At 40.2% G+C, this 14,534-nt stretch overlaps 1 protein-coding gene across 2 annotated transcripts in view; it reads left to right on the plus strand.

Annotated features, from left to right (window-relative positions):
- Dcaf17 (DDB1 and CUL4 associated factor 17) overlaps positions 1-13,826 on the plus strand; it is a 32,459-nt gene extending 18,633 nt beyond the window's left edge. Inside the window, exons 8-14 of one of the 2 annotated variants that reach the window (XM_021192976.2) lie at positions 283-388; positions 3,783-3,925; positions 6,355-6,464; positions 8,523-8,610; positions 9,312-9,395; positions 10,513-10,668; positions 11,780-13,826. In XM_021192976.2, the coding sequence (XP_021048635.1) occupies positions 283-388; positions 3,783-3,925; positions 6,355-6,464; positions 8,523-8,610; positions 9,312-9,395; positions 10,513-10,668; positions 11,780-11,920 (828 nt within the window). In that variant the 3' untranslated portion in view covers positions 11,921-13,826. Of the gene's footprint in view, positions 1-282; positions 389-3,782; positions 3,926-6,354; positions 6,465-8,522; positions 8,611-9,311; positions 9,396-10,512; positions 10,669-11,779 lie in introns of those variants that run through there. The other variant, XM_029536850.1, reaches the window with a different exon arrangement.
- Positions 13,827-14,534: the final 708 nt, after the last annotated feature.

A 14,534-nucleotide genomic window follows, 5' to 3' on the forward strand; every position in this document is an offset into this window, starting at 1 on the left:
GTGCAGCTATTGATTAATGCAATGTAGTGTCAATTAGATGTACATTCCTGAGGTCTTTTATCTGTTGTAGCTTTGTCTTTTTCTTTTTCTTTTCATTACATCAGGTATATTGCCCTGTAAATTGTGGTAGTGGTACCAGGAATAAAAAATTAAGGAATTTTTAACTTTAAAAAAAAAAAAAAAGACATTTTCTCTGTCATGTACATTAAATTTTATTTTTTCTTTCCAGAGAGCAAATAAACAGGCTCTAAAGCCACCATTTTTGTTTTGTTTTGTTTTTAGTTCATGCAACAGAAACTTGACTTAGGGTGTGCATGCAGTCAGGGCGGGACTACTGGGACTGTAGGAGAGGCTCCTTTTGGCATTCCTTGTAATGTTAAAATCACAGGTATGGCTGCTACACACTATCTTTTCTTCTTAAGAAAGTAAGTGCTCATATAAATAGTTATGCGTTGTAAGTTTTCTATGTATGCACTGACTCATTTTACTTTCATGTGTGTGTGTGAGTGTGTGTGTGTATGTGTGTATCTTATTATTGAATGAAAGTCAGCAAAATTCTACCCATTCATTAATGTGAAGGCCTGGGGATGCTGAGCCATTCTGGTCCTTGATTTTGTTGTCTGGAAAATGCTGAGTTACACTGATTCATACCTTCTTCCTTAGAGCTTAGGGTTTTGTTTTGTTTTTTACTTTTGTTAAATCTGTTCATTTCTAAGGATAATGTTTTCAAAGGAAATATTAATGCTATGCTACTTAAAGGTAGGCAGATCCTAGACTTCAGGAGAAAAAAAAGAAAGTTATGCATTACTCTGTAAAGATAGAAAAAACCTTTCTGTATTTTATTATCTTACTGAGCCAGATGTGGTAGCTCATCCCTAAAATGCCAGCACCTGGGAGTAGAGGGAGGAGGATCAGGAGTTCAAAGTCATCCTTGTCTACATAGTTTGAGGCCAGCCTGAGCTATATCAGACTCCTTCAAAAAAGGAAGGAAGGAAGGAAGGAAGGAAGGAAGGAAGGAAGGAAGGAAGGAAGGCAGGCAGGCAGGCAGGCAGGCAGGCTAACCAAACAAAAAATCACTTATAATTTATAACCAACTTATAATTCAGCGTTAGTGAAAAGCCAGCAATTGAAGGCTAGCCTGAGCTATATGAGATCTTATCCCAAAGGGGAAAAAAAGCAAAATAATAATGTTCCAAATCTAATTTACAAATTTATTTCCTGCTATAGAATAATATAATTGAATGATTTGGGAGGTCATCTGCCTAAGGGAATTAGCAAATTACACGATGCTTGAGTGTCTATTGCACTCTGTGGAGACAGCAGACCTTTGAGTGTCTGTTGAGCTCTGTGGAGATGGCTTCCCTCTGTCCTCATCTTCTTAGGCATCCAATGACAATTTGCAGTCAGTTTGCAAATTGGTTAAAAGAGCCAGTTAGATATATGCCATTATCCTAATAATTTTGTCTCTATTCCTAATTCATTAAGAGTTACTTCATTAAGTTAATTCATTAAGATGCTGAGAACATTTTCATCTATTTCTTTTTTTAAAAAAATTTATTTATTGTTATGTGTAAGTACACTGTAGCTGTCTTCAGACACACCAGAAGAGGGTGTCANATCTCATTATGGATGATTGTGAGCCACCATGTGGTTGCTGGGATTTGAACTCCGGACCTTTGGAAGAGCTCTTAACCCCTGAGCCATCTCACCAGCTCAAAGATTTATTTATTTTGTGTATATATGAGTGCTCTATCTGCATGTACACCTGCATGCCAGAAGAGGGCATCAGATCTCATTACAGGTGGTTTTGAGCCACCATGTGGTTGCTGGGACTTGAACTCAGGACAGACCTCTGGAAGAACGGTGCTCTTACTCCCTGAGCCGTCTCTCCAGCCCTTTCACCTGTTTCTAACCATTAAACACTGAGCTTTTATTTATTTATTTTTTTTAGGTGAATTTCTAAGAATTTTCTAATTCTCATTTCTAAGTGAATTAGTCAGTTTTATGAAAAGCTAGCAATACCTCCTCGTCTCAGAAATAACTCCTGTGTTCAGTATAAACATACTCACAAAACTCTTTTAAGAATCTTGCCTGCAGGCCGCGTGTGGTGGCACACGCCTTTAATCCCAGCACTCGGGAGGCAGAGGCAGGCAGATTTCTGAGTTCGAGGCCAGCCTGGTGTACAGAGTGAGTTCCAGGACAGCCAGGGCTGTACAGAGAAACCCTGTCTCAAAAAAAAAAATCAAAAGGAAAAAAGATTCTTGCCTGCTGTGTGTAAGTCACTGTGTGCATGTATGGAGCTAGCAGAGGCCACAATAGGGTGCTGGATCCCCTGGAACTTGAGTTGTAGATAATTATGATGTAAGTCCTGGGAACCAAACATGAGTTTATTATCACATGGTGTTTGAATTTCTTTCATAATTTACTGACACATGCCCTTTGACTTAATACTAGAATATTGATATTTTATTACTTAAAAATACCTTGTTTATTGAAGATATTTTCATTTTCTTAAACGCTTTTTAAGTACTTAAAAAGAACTTAAGTGCTTTGTAGGTACTTCTGTCTCCTCACAGTTGTTTGTGAGCTACTTTTCATGATCCGTTTCATGTCCCCTGTGGACAGCACTCAGAAGGAAGAGGAGCCTCCCCAGCACACATTTCCATTTCCTATGTAACTCTTGCTTGAGTAGTCTTTTCTGAGAGGAATATCTTTAAGACGAGTAGCTTTATAACCCAAAGTTGCTCAAGGTAGAAGCACAAATCAAGAGCCTATAGATGAGCTATCTATCTACAGCCATGAAAGACATTGCAACCTCACTGTAGGGCCTCCTTACAGTGTGAGAGCAAACCTATGACACTATAACTAAGATGGAGATCAAAGAGGAAGAGAAGAAAGCACCAACAACAGTCCCTTTGATGTCCATCCCCAAGACACTGATTGGATATGTCTGTAAAAATCAACTTGTTTGATGATAATACTAGTGGTGGTGTCTCCATTGTGCCAGACCCCATCCTAATTGGCTGTATCCATTCAGACTAATATTGCTTCTAGACAAGAAATGTAACACGGGACAGCTTTTGTAAAATTAGCTGTTAGCCTGTGATATGGAAGGTCTCTCTGCCTATAAAGACTTATTAGACCTGATTAGCCACTACGGTTGTTCAGGGACTTGACATTGTGGCTAACCCAGAGTCTCGTACGTAGCTCCTGGGTGATAGCTGCACCTTTTGTATGTATCTGCCTCCCTAACCCCCCACACTAAGTACCTTCAGCCTCCTTTATTATTGTTGTTGTTGTTGTTGTTGTTGTTGTTGTTGTTGCTGTTGTTGTCTGCTCTCATGAAGGCCACACATTCCCACCAAAATACATGCCTAAAGATTTAGCTCTTAGCCTCATTTTGTTTTCTACTGACTTTCTGTTCTCTAGGCAGCAAATCTCTTTTCTGACTGCAATTTTTTGTTGTTGTTTTGTTTTTGTTTTTGTTTTTCGAGACAGGATTTCTCTGTGTAGCCCTGGCTGTCCTGGAGCTCACTTTGTAGACCAGGCTGGCCTCGAACTCAAAAATCTTCCTGCCTCTGCCTCCTGTGCTGGGATTAAAGGCGTGCACCACCACGTCCGGCTATTCTGACTGCATTTTATTCACTCAAACATAGTAATCTTTCATTAATGGAACATTGTAAATTATGTATATGAACCAAGAAGGGTTGAACCTAGTTAATGAAGGGTGCAAGTCCACCCAGAATGAGAAGCTAATAAATTTCTCTTGCTCATCCCTACAGACTCACCACCTCCACTCTTTGAAGTTTCATCCCTGGAGAATGCATTCCAGATTGGAGGCCATCCTTGGCACTACATCATCACACCTAACAAGAAGAAACAGAAAGGAGTTTTCCATATTCGTGCCCTAAAAGATAATTCCTTGGTAATTCATGAGTACTCAACCTTTCAGCAGTAAATTTACATTAGAAATTTTTATTCTCTACTCTTCTAGTAATGCTGTAGGTCTAGGAATTACCTTTTCATTCATTTAGGAATTTATGTAGACAGGGTCCCTGTGTAGTGGTGGCTGGCCTGGAACTCCTTCTCCTGGATCTTCTTCTGCCTTGCTACCCCAGTGCTGGGATTAAAGGCATGTGCCACCACACCCAGCGTCTGTGTGTGCCACCACACCCAGAGTCTGTGAACAAATTAGTATACAGAGAATATGGGAAATAGTGCTTTCTCATCCAGAATCTTAAAACAACAACTGTTTGAAAGGTATTAGAACACCAAGGATTCTAGTTCATTCTCTCCCTCACAGCCCCCAGCTCTGTGCTAAACACTGTGTAGCCCAGGCTCACCTCAAACTCAGTATGTAGGCAAGACTAGCCTTGAATACCTGGTGCTTACCTCTTGGCCTCCCAAGTGCTGAGACTGTAGCTGTGTGTCACCATACATAGTGAAGGGTTTCATTGCTAATGGTTTTGTTGCAGGATTCCCATGGAAAACGTCTCTTAGATGCCACCGTGGGAACCGCTGCTAGAACAGGCTTAGGCTGCCTCTGAAATTGCTGTGCAATGTGTTGTTGATTTTGAAGAGAGCAGAACCAGATGGCGCTCACAGTGTTGGCGCTGAGATGGCTCATTGTCAGGGTTCCTCAAGTTGCTTCTGGCGCCACAGGAAGAAACGGTTCATGGCAAAATAGCAAACGTTCTACCCATTAAATTCATCTTCATTTACTTTCAAAATATGAGTTTTTTAATTGATTTTTTCCTTTTAATCATTTGTTGAGGTCTAGCGTGGTCAGGTATACATTTTCTTCCTTCAGGTTGCTTCTATTCCCCAAACAAAGATTCCTGACCCATGCATGCTGTGGCCCTCATCTTTGCTTGTATTGCTGAGTTAATATAGTTATTCTGAATCTCGTTATATTAGGTAAATTCACTTTGTATGAAGTAGATTTAGTTTACCCCTCACCCGTGCCTTCCAAGGTCCTTGCACAGTCAGCCACTGTGAGCGCCATTTAGTCATAGGTCAGCGCCCTTCACCTTGCTTAAGGTCAGAATGTTCGGGGTCCTCTTCCCTTCTACTGATGTCAGAGGCCACTGTGTCTTGTGTCTTCTATTTTACTTTTGTAAGAAAACTCTCTCTCCATTTTCTCACATCTAACAGTTCCCACGGTCCCATTCCCCTCAGTGAAACCCTCTTTTGTAACATTTTACAGAAGATTTTCTAAGAGCTGATTCCTGCCCTGGTTTGACTGTTCACCTCCAGGGCTTTCTTCAGTCAGCACTGCCTCTTTCTCTCCTTCCACCTAATTTTGCATTCAGTCAAACCTTGCGCACTGTATATCCTATGTATATAAGAAATGATTCTATATGTTTTCTCATAAATAAATAAGTGGTCTTTAATCATAGGTATTGCATACTCTCTATTAACAATTACAACATTTGGTCAGGCCAGTATTCATCACACATATAAATAATTGCCAAAGCTGGTATTGGTTCCTGGTGCTGCTGTGTCGAAGGTGAAACCTATGAGTCCACAGGAACACAAAACAGTGTTTTTTTCTTTCTCTCCCACTCCCCCTCTTGAGACAGGATCTCACTATGTAGCCCTGGCCAGGCTTGGCTTGAACTCAGAGCTCTGCCTGCTTCTGCCTCCCAAGTGGTGTGTTTAAAGGGGTGCACCACCACACTTGGCTTTTTCCTTTATTTTGATGTCTAAGCATACCTACATGTTTTGGAATAAGACTATTCTTTTCTTGTCTTAAATGCTAATCAGTATTAGACTCTTCTCAGATATGAGAGTTTAATATTTGACTTAGTATGTGACCTGTATCAGACTCTTGGTTTGGTTACGTGCTTATGTGAGTGTTCCCTACTCTTCTGATTGACAGGTAGTTGTGGACAGGGTTGGGAGGAGGAAGTTGTAGGGAACTGTGTGTGTATAGTAATGGAAAGTTCGTGGACTTTGGAGTCAGAGCTGCTATTTAATAGGTTCCAAACATTGGGCTAATATTTGTTCTGTTTGTGTGTTAGTCTGTGGCTAAGAAGCCATAACATGGGGTTGCTGTTTGCTTTGGGTGTAATTAAAATCAAATGGCAGCAGTGACACCAGGGCATCCCTATAGGCCCCAACACAAAGTGCATGCGTGAGATAGAGGAGCCTCAGGTCTACGCATGGCACGGAGCAATCCATGCCATCTCTGACTGTAAATGTTCAGAATGTCTCAGGTTGATTTGGCCCTCACACCCGTCCCACTTCAGCTGCTTCAGTTTTCTTCCCTGTACCTGTGAGTTACCAAAGGGTTATATTTGGACAATTATTTACCCTCCTAATCTCTCCCATGAATATTTTTTCCAACTTCAGGCAAAAAATGGAATCCAAGAAATGGAGTGCTGTTCACTAGAATCTGACTGGATCTATTTCCACCCTGACGCTTCTGGAAGAATAATACATGTTGGCCCAAATCAAGTCAAGTGAGCAATCTTTTTAGCACTTTAAAATTAAAAGCAATTTTTGTAATGTTTATTGACATTGTTGTTTTCAATTGAAACCATTGTAATTCTGTGAAATATTCACTTGTGTGGAGAATTTCCTGAGAGACTATCATCTACAAAATCTGGTTTTATTCTTTAGCTTTGCCATTGCTGCTTGTAAGTTTCTCACATAAGTTCCTTGACAGATGATACATGAATGAATGAAAGGGAATTATTATTACTCTTTCCTCATTGAGTTTTAGTTGTTTGTTTTGCTTTGTTCTTAGGAATTTGCTGTGTAGTTCATACTGGCTGCAAGTTTTGTGTAGCCCAGGCTGGCCTTGAACTTCCTTCTGCTTCTGTGCCCTGACCACTGGGGATGCAGGACTGTGCCACAGTGGGTCTAAGTTTTCTTAGGATAGATGAGAAAGAAGATAGCTGAGCCAGGTGGCACACGCCTGAAATCTCAGCTGTGTAAAAGGCCAAGGCAGGAAAATTCTAATTTCAAGGCCAGCCTAAGCAACTTTGTGAGACCTCATTTCTAAATAAAAAAAAAAAGAGCTGGAGATGTAGTTCAGAACAGTACTTGCCTAGAGTGTGTGAGGCCCCAGGTTCAGTCTCTGGCGCCCTCCAGACGGAAGGATGATTTGTGTTTGTTCACTGTTGGCTTTTGACCGTCTGCTTTAAAATGGTCTTCATTTGGCTTCTTTGGCATCAAAGAAAATTTTTTTGGCATCAAAATTGGAGACTTCAAATTTTTATCTTTTACCCATACTTCCTCTAACTGCAGCTTATCCTCAGTATTTAGGTCTTTTCTTCTCACACATTTTTCTGTCTGTTTGATTCTAGTTATTCCATGATTCAAAACTGGAAATATTCTACCGTTCTCACCCCCAGTTTGTGTACTAGCCCAGTCAAGACCAAGATCTCTCATGCCAGAAGTCTGAAATCTTTTCTTTCTTCCTTCCTTCCTTCCTTTCTTCCTTNCTTCCTTTTTCTTTCTTTCTTTTTCTTTCTTTCTCTTTCTCTTTCTCTTTCTCTTTCTCTTTCTCTTTCTTTCTCTCTCTCTCTTTCTTTCTTTCTTTCTTTCTTTCTTTCTTTCTTTCTTTCTTTCTTTCTTTCTTTTTAATTTTTTTCTAGTCAGCATCTCTATGTGGTCCTGGCTGTCTTGGAATTTGCTTTGTAGACCAGGATGGTCTCAGATTCACAGAGATCTACGTGCCTCTGCCTCCCAAGTGCTAGGATAAAAGGCATGTGCCATCAAGCCTGGCTTTTTCCTAGGTTTTAAAAAATAAGCACCTTTTTATATTGTTACTAATTGAGATAACTCATCTCTGGTTTTAAAACATTATCTGATTATCATTGGCAACTGTGTACCCAGTTGTCCCTGCCACAGTGGCTTCTTGCTGTTCTCTTTGCCTATGGCACTTGGACCTTTAAGAACATTGTACTTTTGAAGTATTTTAATGATGTGAACAGATTTCTTTGGGTGGAAAGCAAATTATTTTACTTTCTCTTGATTAATAAGCTTGACCCATGAGATCATTTATACTCTGCAAATCCAAATCTTAAAATATAATCCTTAAAAAAATGGTATTGTCGGTGGCAGATTTTGCTCTCTTGTGAAAATCCAGCATTCCAATTAATTGCTGTCCTGTCTCTCTCGCTGTTAACTCTAAGTGCTATGCTTAGCTGTGTGTTCTACAGAAACAACAGTGCAACTCTGGTGTGAGGGTTGAGACACTCAAGTCCTGCTGCACAGGGGAAGAGATGAGCTCTCCACTGTAGTGTCATTAACAGGCTGAAAAATGACTTAGAGCTGAGCCAGCTGCTGCTTTACCTGTGTAAGCACCACGACTCATAGCTGCACTTTCCTGGTTCACAAAGATGAATGTGAAGAAGGTTATGGATTTTACGATGAGATTAATGTTACAGATAAGTCAGGGAGGAGACGTGAGTTGCCACGGATTCCCTTTGTTGAGCTTCATCTGAGGTTAGCTTTGGCAGATTGGTGGTGTTTTGCAATCTTGAGTTTTTGGAATTCTTTTTCCTTTCCAGAGTCTTGAAGCTAAGTGAGGTAGAAAATGATAGTTCTCAGCATCAGATCTCTGAAGATTTTGTCATTTGGGCCAATAGAGAAGACAGAGTAAGTCAAAAATATCTTATATCCTTTCTATAGAACACTGTCTGTGTAACTTGTAATATGGATGTTTGCCTGATAGCTGCAAACATCACAACTCTTCAGAGTCTGTTTACTTTCTCTGCATGAGGAGCTAGTCTTACTCCCACTTACATGTGAGATTTGAAGAGAGGTGATTATACTGAATTTATCTCACTTATTTCTATTTTTTTCTTTTCATAATTTTTAGTGCTGATTTGTCAGTCTTTGGTTCTAAGTAGCTGTGCGAGGTTAAGGTGGGGTATAAATATTTTAAAACCAGATACCGTGCCTTAATTGCAGCTGGTAGTTTGCCTTTAGTGTATAAGCTGAGGCCCTTGAAGAGGGAAGTTTCTGAACTCAGATCCACCTTTAGTTTTCTGTTCTGTGTTAAGGCAAAAGTCAGAAGGATGAATAAAGTGCGAATCTGCAATGTTTAATTAATTAGTTTTTGCCTATCCTAGCATTTGCCCATTTAAAGCTTTTATTCAAATAAATTATTGTTCACTGAGTAAAGGATTGAAAATTAGATTTAAATGATATTTGGAATATTCTCAGTCAGCCAGAGGAGTGTGTGCCCTGGGAAGGGCCATCTGGTTTACCTGCACTCGGGGACTGTTGTCTTTGAGTTCACACAGTGGAGCATGTTCTGATTTTCCTTCTCTCTTCCTCCCCCGGCCCCACATCAGAAGGAAAATTTAATCACGGTTACAGCTTCTGGACGTGTGGTGAAAAGAAATGTCAGCCTTCTGGATGATGACCCAGAACAAGAGGTATTCCTTAACCAAAGATAACCCTACAGTCCATTTTCATTCAATTAATGCTTCCCTGGCCCAGGGCAGACATGGAGTCAGGGACCCCTGCAGGCAGGATGGGGAAGGGGTGTGGTCCACTCAGTGTCACCCCCTTCTGTGATCTCATCTCAGTCTTCACACACTTTTATTTGTAGTAAAGTTTATGGGGACAAAATAACTTGAAAACGTGATTAGCTTACTGTTTTTGTAAGGTATGAATTTTGTTTGTTTGGTTGGTTTGGTTTACTTTTTTTTTTTTTTTTTTCCGAGACAGGGTTTCTCTGTATAGTTCTGGCTGTCCTGGAGCTCACTTTGTAGACCAGGCTGGCCTCGAACTCAGAAATCTGCCTGCCTCTGCCTCCCGAGTGCTGGGATTAAAGGCATGCGCCTCCACACCCAGCTTATTTTTTCAAAACAGGGTTTCTCTATGGAGTCCTGGGTATCCTGGAACTCAATTTGTAGACCAGGCTGGCCTTGAACTCACAGAGATCCTTCTGCCTCTGCTTCCCAAGTCCTGGATTAAAGGGGTACACCACCGTTGCATTTGAGAGCACATGCAAACACACACACACACACACACACACACACACACACACATATGTACTATTTTTAAAGATAAATTGTTTTTAAGAAGCACATTTTTCATGGTGAGTAATAAATATAGCTGAGCGGTAGAGTGCCTGCATAGCATGCATGGGCTCCTAGTTCCAATCCCTATAGAAGCAAAGGAAAACAGAACAAAGCTAAACAAAATGGGAGAGGTGGCTTGCCAGTTAAGAGCACTTGTTCTTTGAGTTTGAGTCCCAGCACCCATGTAACAACAAACTGGCCATAGGCCAAGGCCTATAACTCCAACCCCAAGGGATCCAGTGTGCTTTCTAGTTGTTTGCCAAGTCTATAGCTACTGCTTAACATGTGGAAATCTGGAGAATGACCCATGTTGTATGGGTATACATAGAGATACATTTCTACTGATTCTCTCACTTGTTCTTCCTTCTGTCGTGTTTTCATAAGTGATAGAATAATTACATTTAGAATGTAGAATTAGTTCTTGCTTATTAACTAGAATTGACCCTAATTTCATCTGTTCCCCAAGACTTTCAAAATCGTGGACTATGAAGATGAGTTGGACTTGCTTTCCGTAGTAGCTGTCACTCAGATAGATGCTGAAGGAAAAGCTCACCTGGATTTCCACTGTAATGAGTATGGAACCTTGCTCAAAAGCATCCCACTAGTGGAGTCATGGGATGTGGTATGTATAACCACGGGGACACTTAAGTTGTAAGGGTTTCCTTTACAGGTGCCATTTATTAGAACATGTCCATTTCAGTCCAGATTCACCTGTGCTGTGACCACATGAAAGAAGTTATTGTCCAATATACAAGACAAAATGAGTACTTCTAAGCTTTCTTTCTGTTAGCATTAAGAATACCATCTTACCAATATCCTTGAAGAGACTGGTGAGAAAACACAAAGAAAACTTTGTGATTCTTGAGACATGTTATTTCCTTACCATAGTCTTTTATTTTGCTCCCAATTTTGAGTTTGGTAACATCTTTAAAAATGAAATTATCTCTCATAGTTAGTTAAGGGGCAAGCAATGTTTAAGCAAGTTGGGTTCTAGCACTTGGAAATATTTGTTATTCCAAATATCAGCCCATCAGACTGTAGGTTCAGTTCCCAGCACCACCTAAAATGAGTTGGTAGTGACAGTGAAGAAGTTTCAAGTGGACTGGGGATATGGTTCAGTTGCTGTGCAAATGTGAGACCTTTGGGTTTGGGACCCCAGAACCTACCACATAAATGCTGACAGGTGTGTCAGTCCAACTTGCAGGTGAAGACAACATCTCAGAGGCAAGATGACCAGACTAGCCAAATCCCTGAGTTCCGGGTCCAAGGCATAAAGCAGAGAGGAACTGAGGAAGACATCGGACATCACTCTCTGGCCTGTACACAACACCCATGCACACACACAGGTATCCACACACATGTGAGCGTACACACGTTCCACACACACAAAAGTAAAACAAAGAACAGCATACTTTTGCCTAGGTCTTTTCCTATCAGTAAGAACTTGAGAGGTATGAACACTTGTACGTGCTCATGGGTCAGACAGAAGTGCTCTTCTGACAGTGAACTGCATATCCAAGCCCCTAAGCCCAGAGCTCTTTCTATTCTCTACATTTTCTGTATTTTTCTGTTTTTATCTACATGCACATAAATAATGAAAAATCCATCCATTTCTGACAAGCCTTCTGCATCTGTGTATATATGTAGGAGCATAGGCAGGTGCTATGGTACTTTGGTGGCACTGAATATGATTGTGTCAAAAGCAGATCCAGTGTGACTGTGTTTTGTTACAGACATATAGCCATGAAGTCTACTTTGACAGAGATTTGGTGCTGCACATCGAACAGAAGCCCAACAGGGTCTTCAGCTGCTATGTTTACCAGATGGTCTGTGACCCTGGAGAAGAAGAGGAAACTGTCAACAGAAGTGGTTAAGACAGTGAATCATTGTAACTTGAGACACTGGAAAAACCTCAATCAATTGTAACTAGTCCTCATTATCTGCATGGAACATTCTGCAGTATTTCCTAGAACAAGTCTTGTGCTAGCTCCAAAGGACTAGATAGAACTATTACCACATATGGTAGAAAGGACTCCATCTTATGTAAATGCTCTCTAAGGTGCTGTCCCAAGAGACCCAGCATTTTGAAACGTTTCAATTAGGTGCTAATGTGAATATAAAATGCTAGGGAACAGAGGACAGTTATCTAGGAGTCAAAGAGACATCATTGATGCAGGGATAATTAATTCTTAAAGACTACTATAAAGTTTTAATTAGTAAGGCTAGGAGAGAGAAACAAAAATAAAAATACTAAATATAGAAGCCAGGTATGATGGCACACAACTGTAATCTCAGTGCGTGGCAGGTAGAGCAGAAAGATCAGAAGTTCCAAGTCAGTGCTATAGCCAGTTAGCAAATTCAAGGCCAGCTTGGTCTCCATGAGACCTGGTCTAAAGATGTCAACAAAAACATAAAGAAATACTATATACTCTATACCAAACTTTACTTAAGGATTAGAAGTAGGATTTGTAATGTAAAAATCATACTTTTGAGCCAAAAATCACCACAGCTTCTTTGTAAACAAAAACAAACCAAAAGAGAAAAAGAAAAAAGATATCAATTTTAGTTTTCAAATCATCAGTTCTTATGTGGTCTTACTCTCATGGCTGATGTTCTCATTGTTTGTGTGTGTATAGATACCAGTGCACTTGACTTTGTTTCTGAGGACATCTTTGCATATTTATGTGTATTCGGGTGTGCACATATTTGCAGATGTGTCTTCATGTGTGTGTGCGCGCACGTGTGTTTGGAGGCCAGAAGTCAACCAATGGTGTTCTCAAGAGCCACCTACTGTGTGTTTTCAGATAGGGTCTCACTAGGGCCTGCGGCTTACTGTGGCCTGGCTGCTGCTGTCTCTTTCCCAGCACTGGGACTAAAGGCATACATACCGTCATGCCCAGATATGTACATGAAACTCAGACTTTCATGCTTCTGTAGCAAGCATTTTACTGATAGAGCCATCTCCCTAGCATATGTGTTATAAAAGATTTCAGGCAAATTTCAAATGAAAGCTTTTCTTCATGTGTACCCTGTTTAGCTTTTAATACAGCTAAAGATGTCTGTCTTATTTTCTATTCTACTTGTTTATTTTCTATTCTATTTTTCTTATTTCTATTCTATTTGTTTGTTTGGTGCTATTTTCATATGTAAGCAAGAACATTAAGGGGGCCCCTTCTGTGCATTGCTGGCCCCTGGTGGCCTCTTCCTTGTAGCACAATTGAAACCTGTGTTTAGGGGGAAACTGTTTCTTACAGTCCCATTCTGAGAAACCCAGTTGCTCAGAATCTACACAGTCATCTCATTTTTCCAAGTCGTCCTCCAAAGAGTAACTATAAAACAAGAAAAAAACAGTCAGAGCAGGTAGTTCACACCTGTAATCCAAGCACTCAGGGAGCTGCAACAGGAGGATTGCTGCAAATTTAAGGCCAACTTGTACTATGAGGCAAAGCCTTGCTTTAAACAAAACAAAACCCTTGATCTCAAAGGCAGAGGCAGGACAATCAAAAATTCTGTGTCAGCTTGGCATGTAATGAGTTCAGAGCCAGCCTGGACTGCATGAGACTCTGTCTTAATAAAGCATAAGAGAAGAGCAACAAGCCATGTTTGATTTCAAGTTTAAGGTTAAAATATGGAATTTTAACTTGGAAGATTTATATAAAAATATCTCCATTTTGTCCTGACCCCATGTTAAGAATGGTGTGGATTCCAAGCCAGTAGGTGGTGGCACATACCTTTAATCCCAGCATTTGGTAGACAAAGACTGGTGGATCTCTGAGTTCAAGGCTAGCCTGGTCTTCAGAGTGAGTTTCAGGACAGCCAGGGCTACACAGAGAAACTCTGTCTGGGGTAAGGGCAGAGAATGGCGTGAATTCTCCAGTCAGACCTTGAAAACCTGCAAAGATGTTTCTAGGTGATTATGACCAGCAGGACTAAGCAGAAAGGTGTTGGCTGTTTTAAAATCAAAGAATTAGTAACTAGTCTATTCAGTCAAGAAATAAAGGAAACCTAAAATCATCTTTTTGTGCAAAGAAAAAAATTGCAGGTTGAATATCCCTTATCTAAGATGCTTAACACCAAAAGTGTTTTGTAATTGAAGTTTTCCCTGATTTTAGGATATTTGTGAGTACATTATAAAATCCTGAGGATGGCTCCAAGGTCTAAGCATGAAGTTCGTTTTATGTTTAATTTGTGTCTTTTGTACATAACCTGAAGGTGCTTTTATGCGGTATCTTAAGTGTACCTGTCCATGTTTTAACTATGTCCCAGCACATTAGATCAGGTGTTGAATTTTATAGTCATGACATCGTGTTAGCACTAGTTTCTGTTTTTAGAGCATTTTTTTATTTCTGGATTATGGATATTAATATGCATTGATGTTTTAAAACAAAGCAGAATGTATGTGAGCTAAAAAGAAATCCTATTTTGAAGTTGGTCCTATTCAGAATTGCCATCTGGGAACATAGAAGTAATTACCTCACGAACAAGATA

Source organism: Mus pahari, chromosome 3, assembly GCF_900095145.1.
Source record: "Mus pahari chromosome 3, PAHARI_EIJ_v1.1, whole genome shotgun sequence".
Classification (NCBI taxonomy): Eukaryota; Metazoa; Chordata; class Mammalia; order Rodentia; family Muridae; genus Mus; species Mus pahari.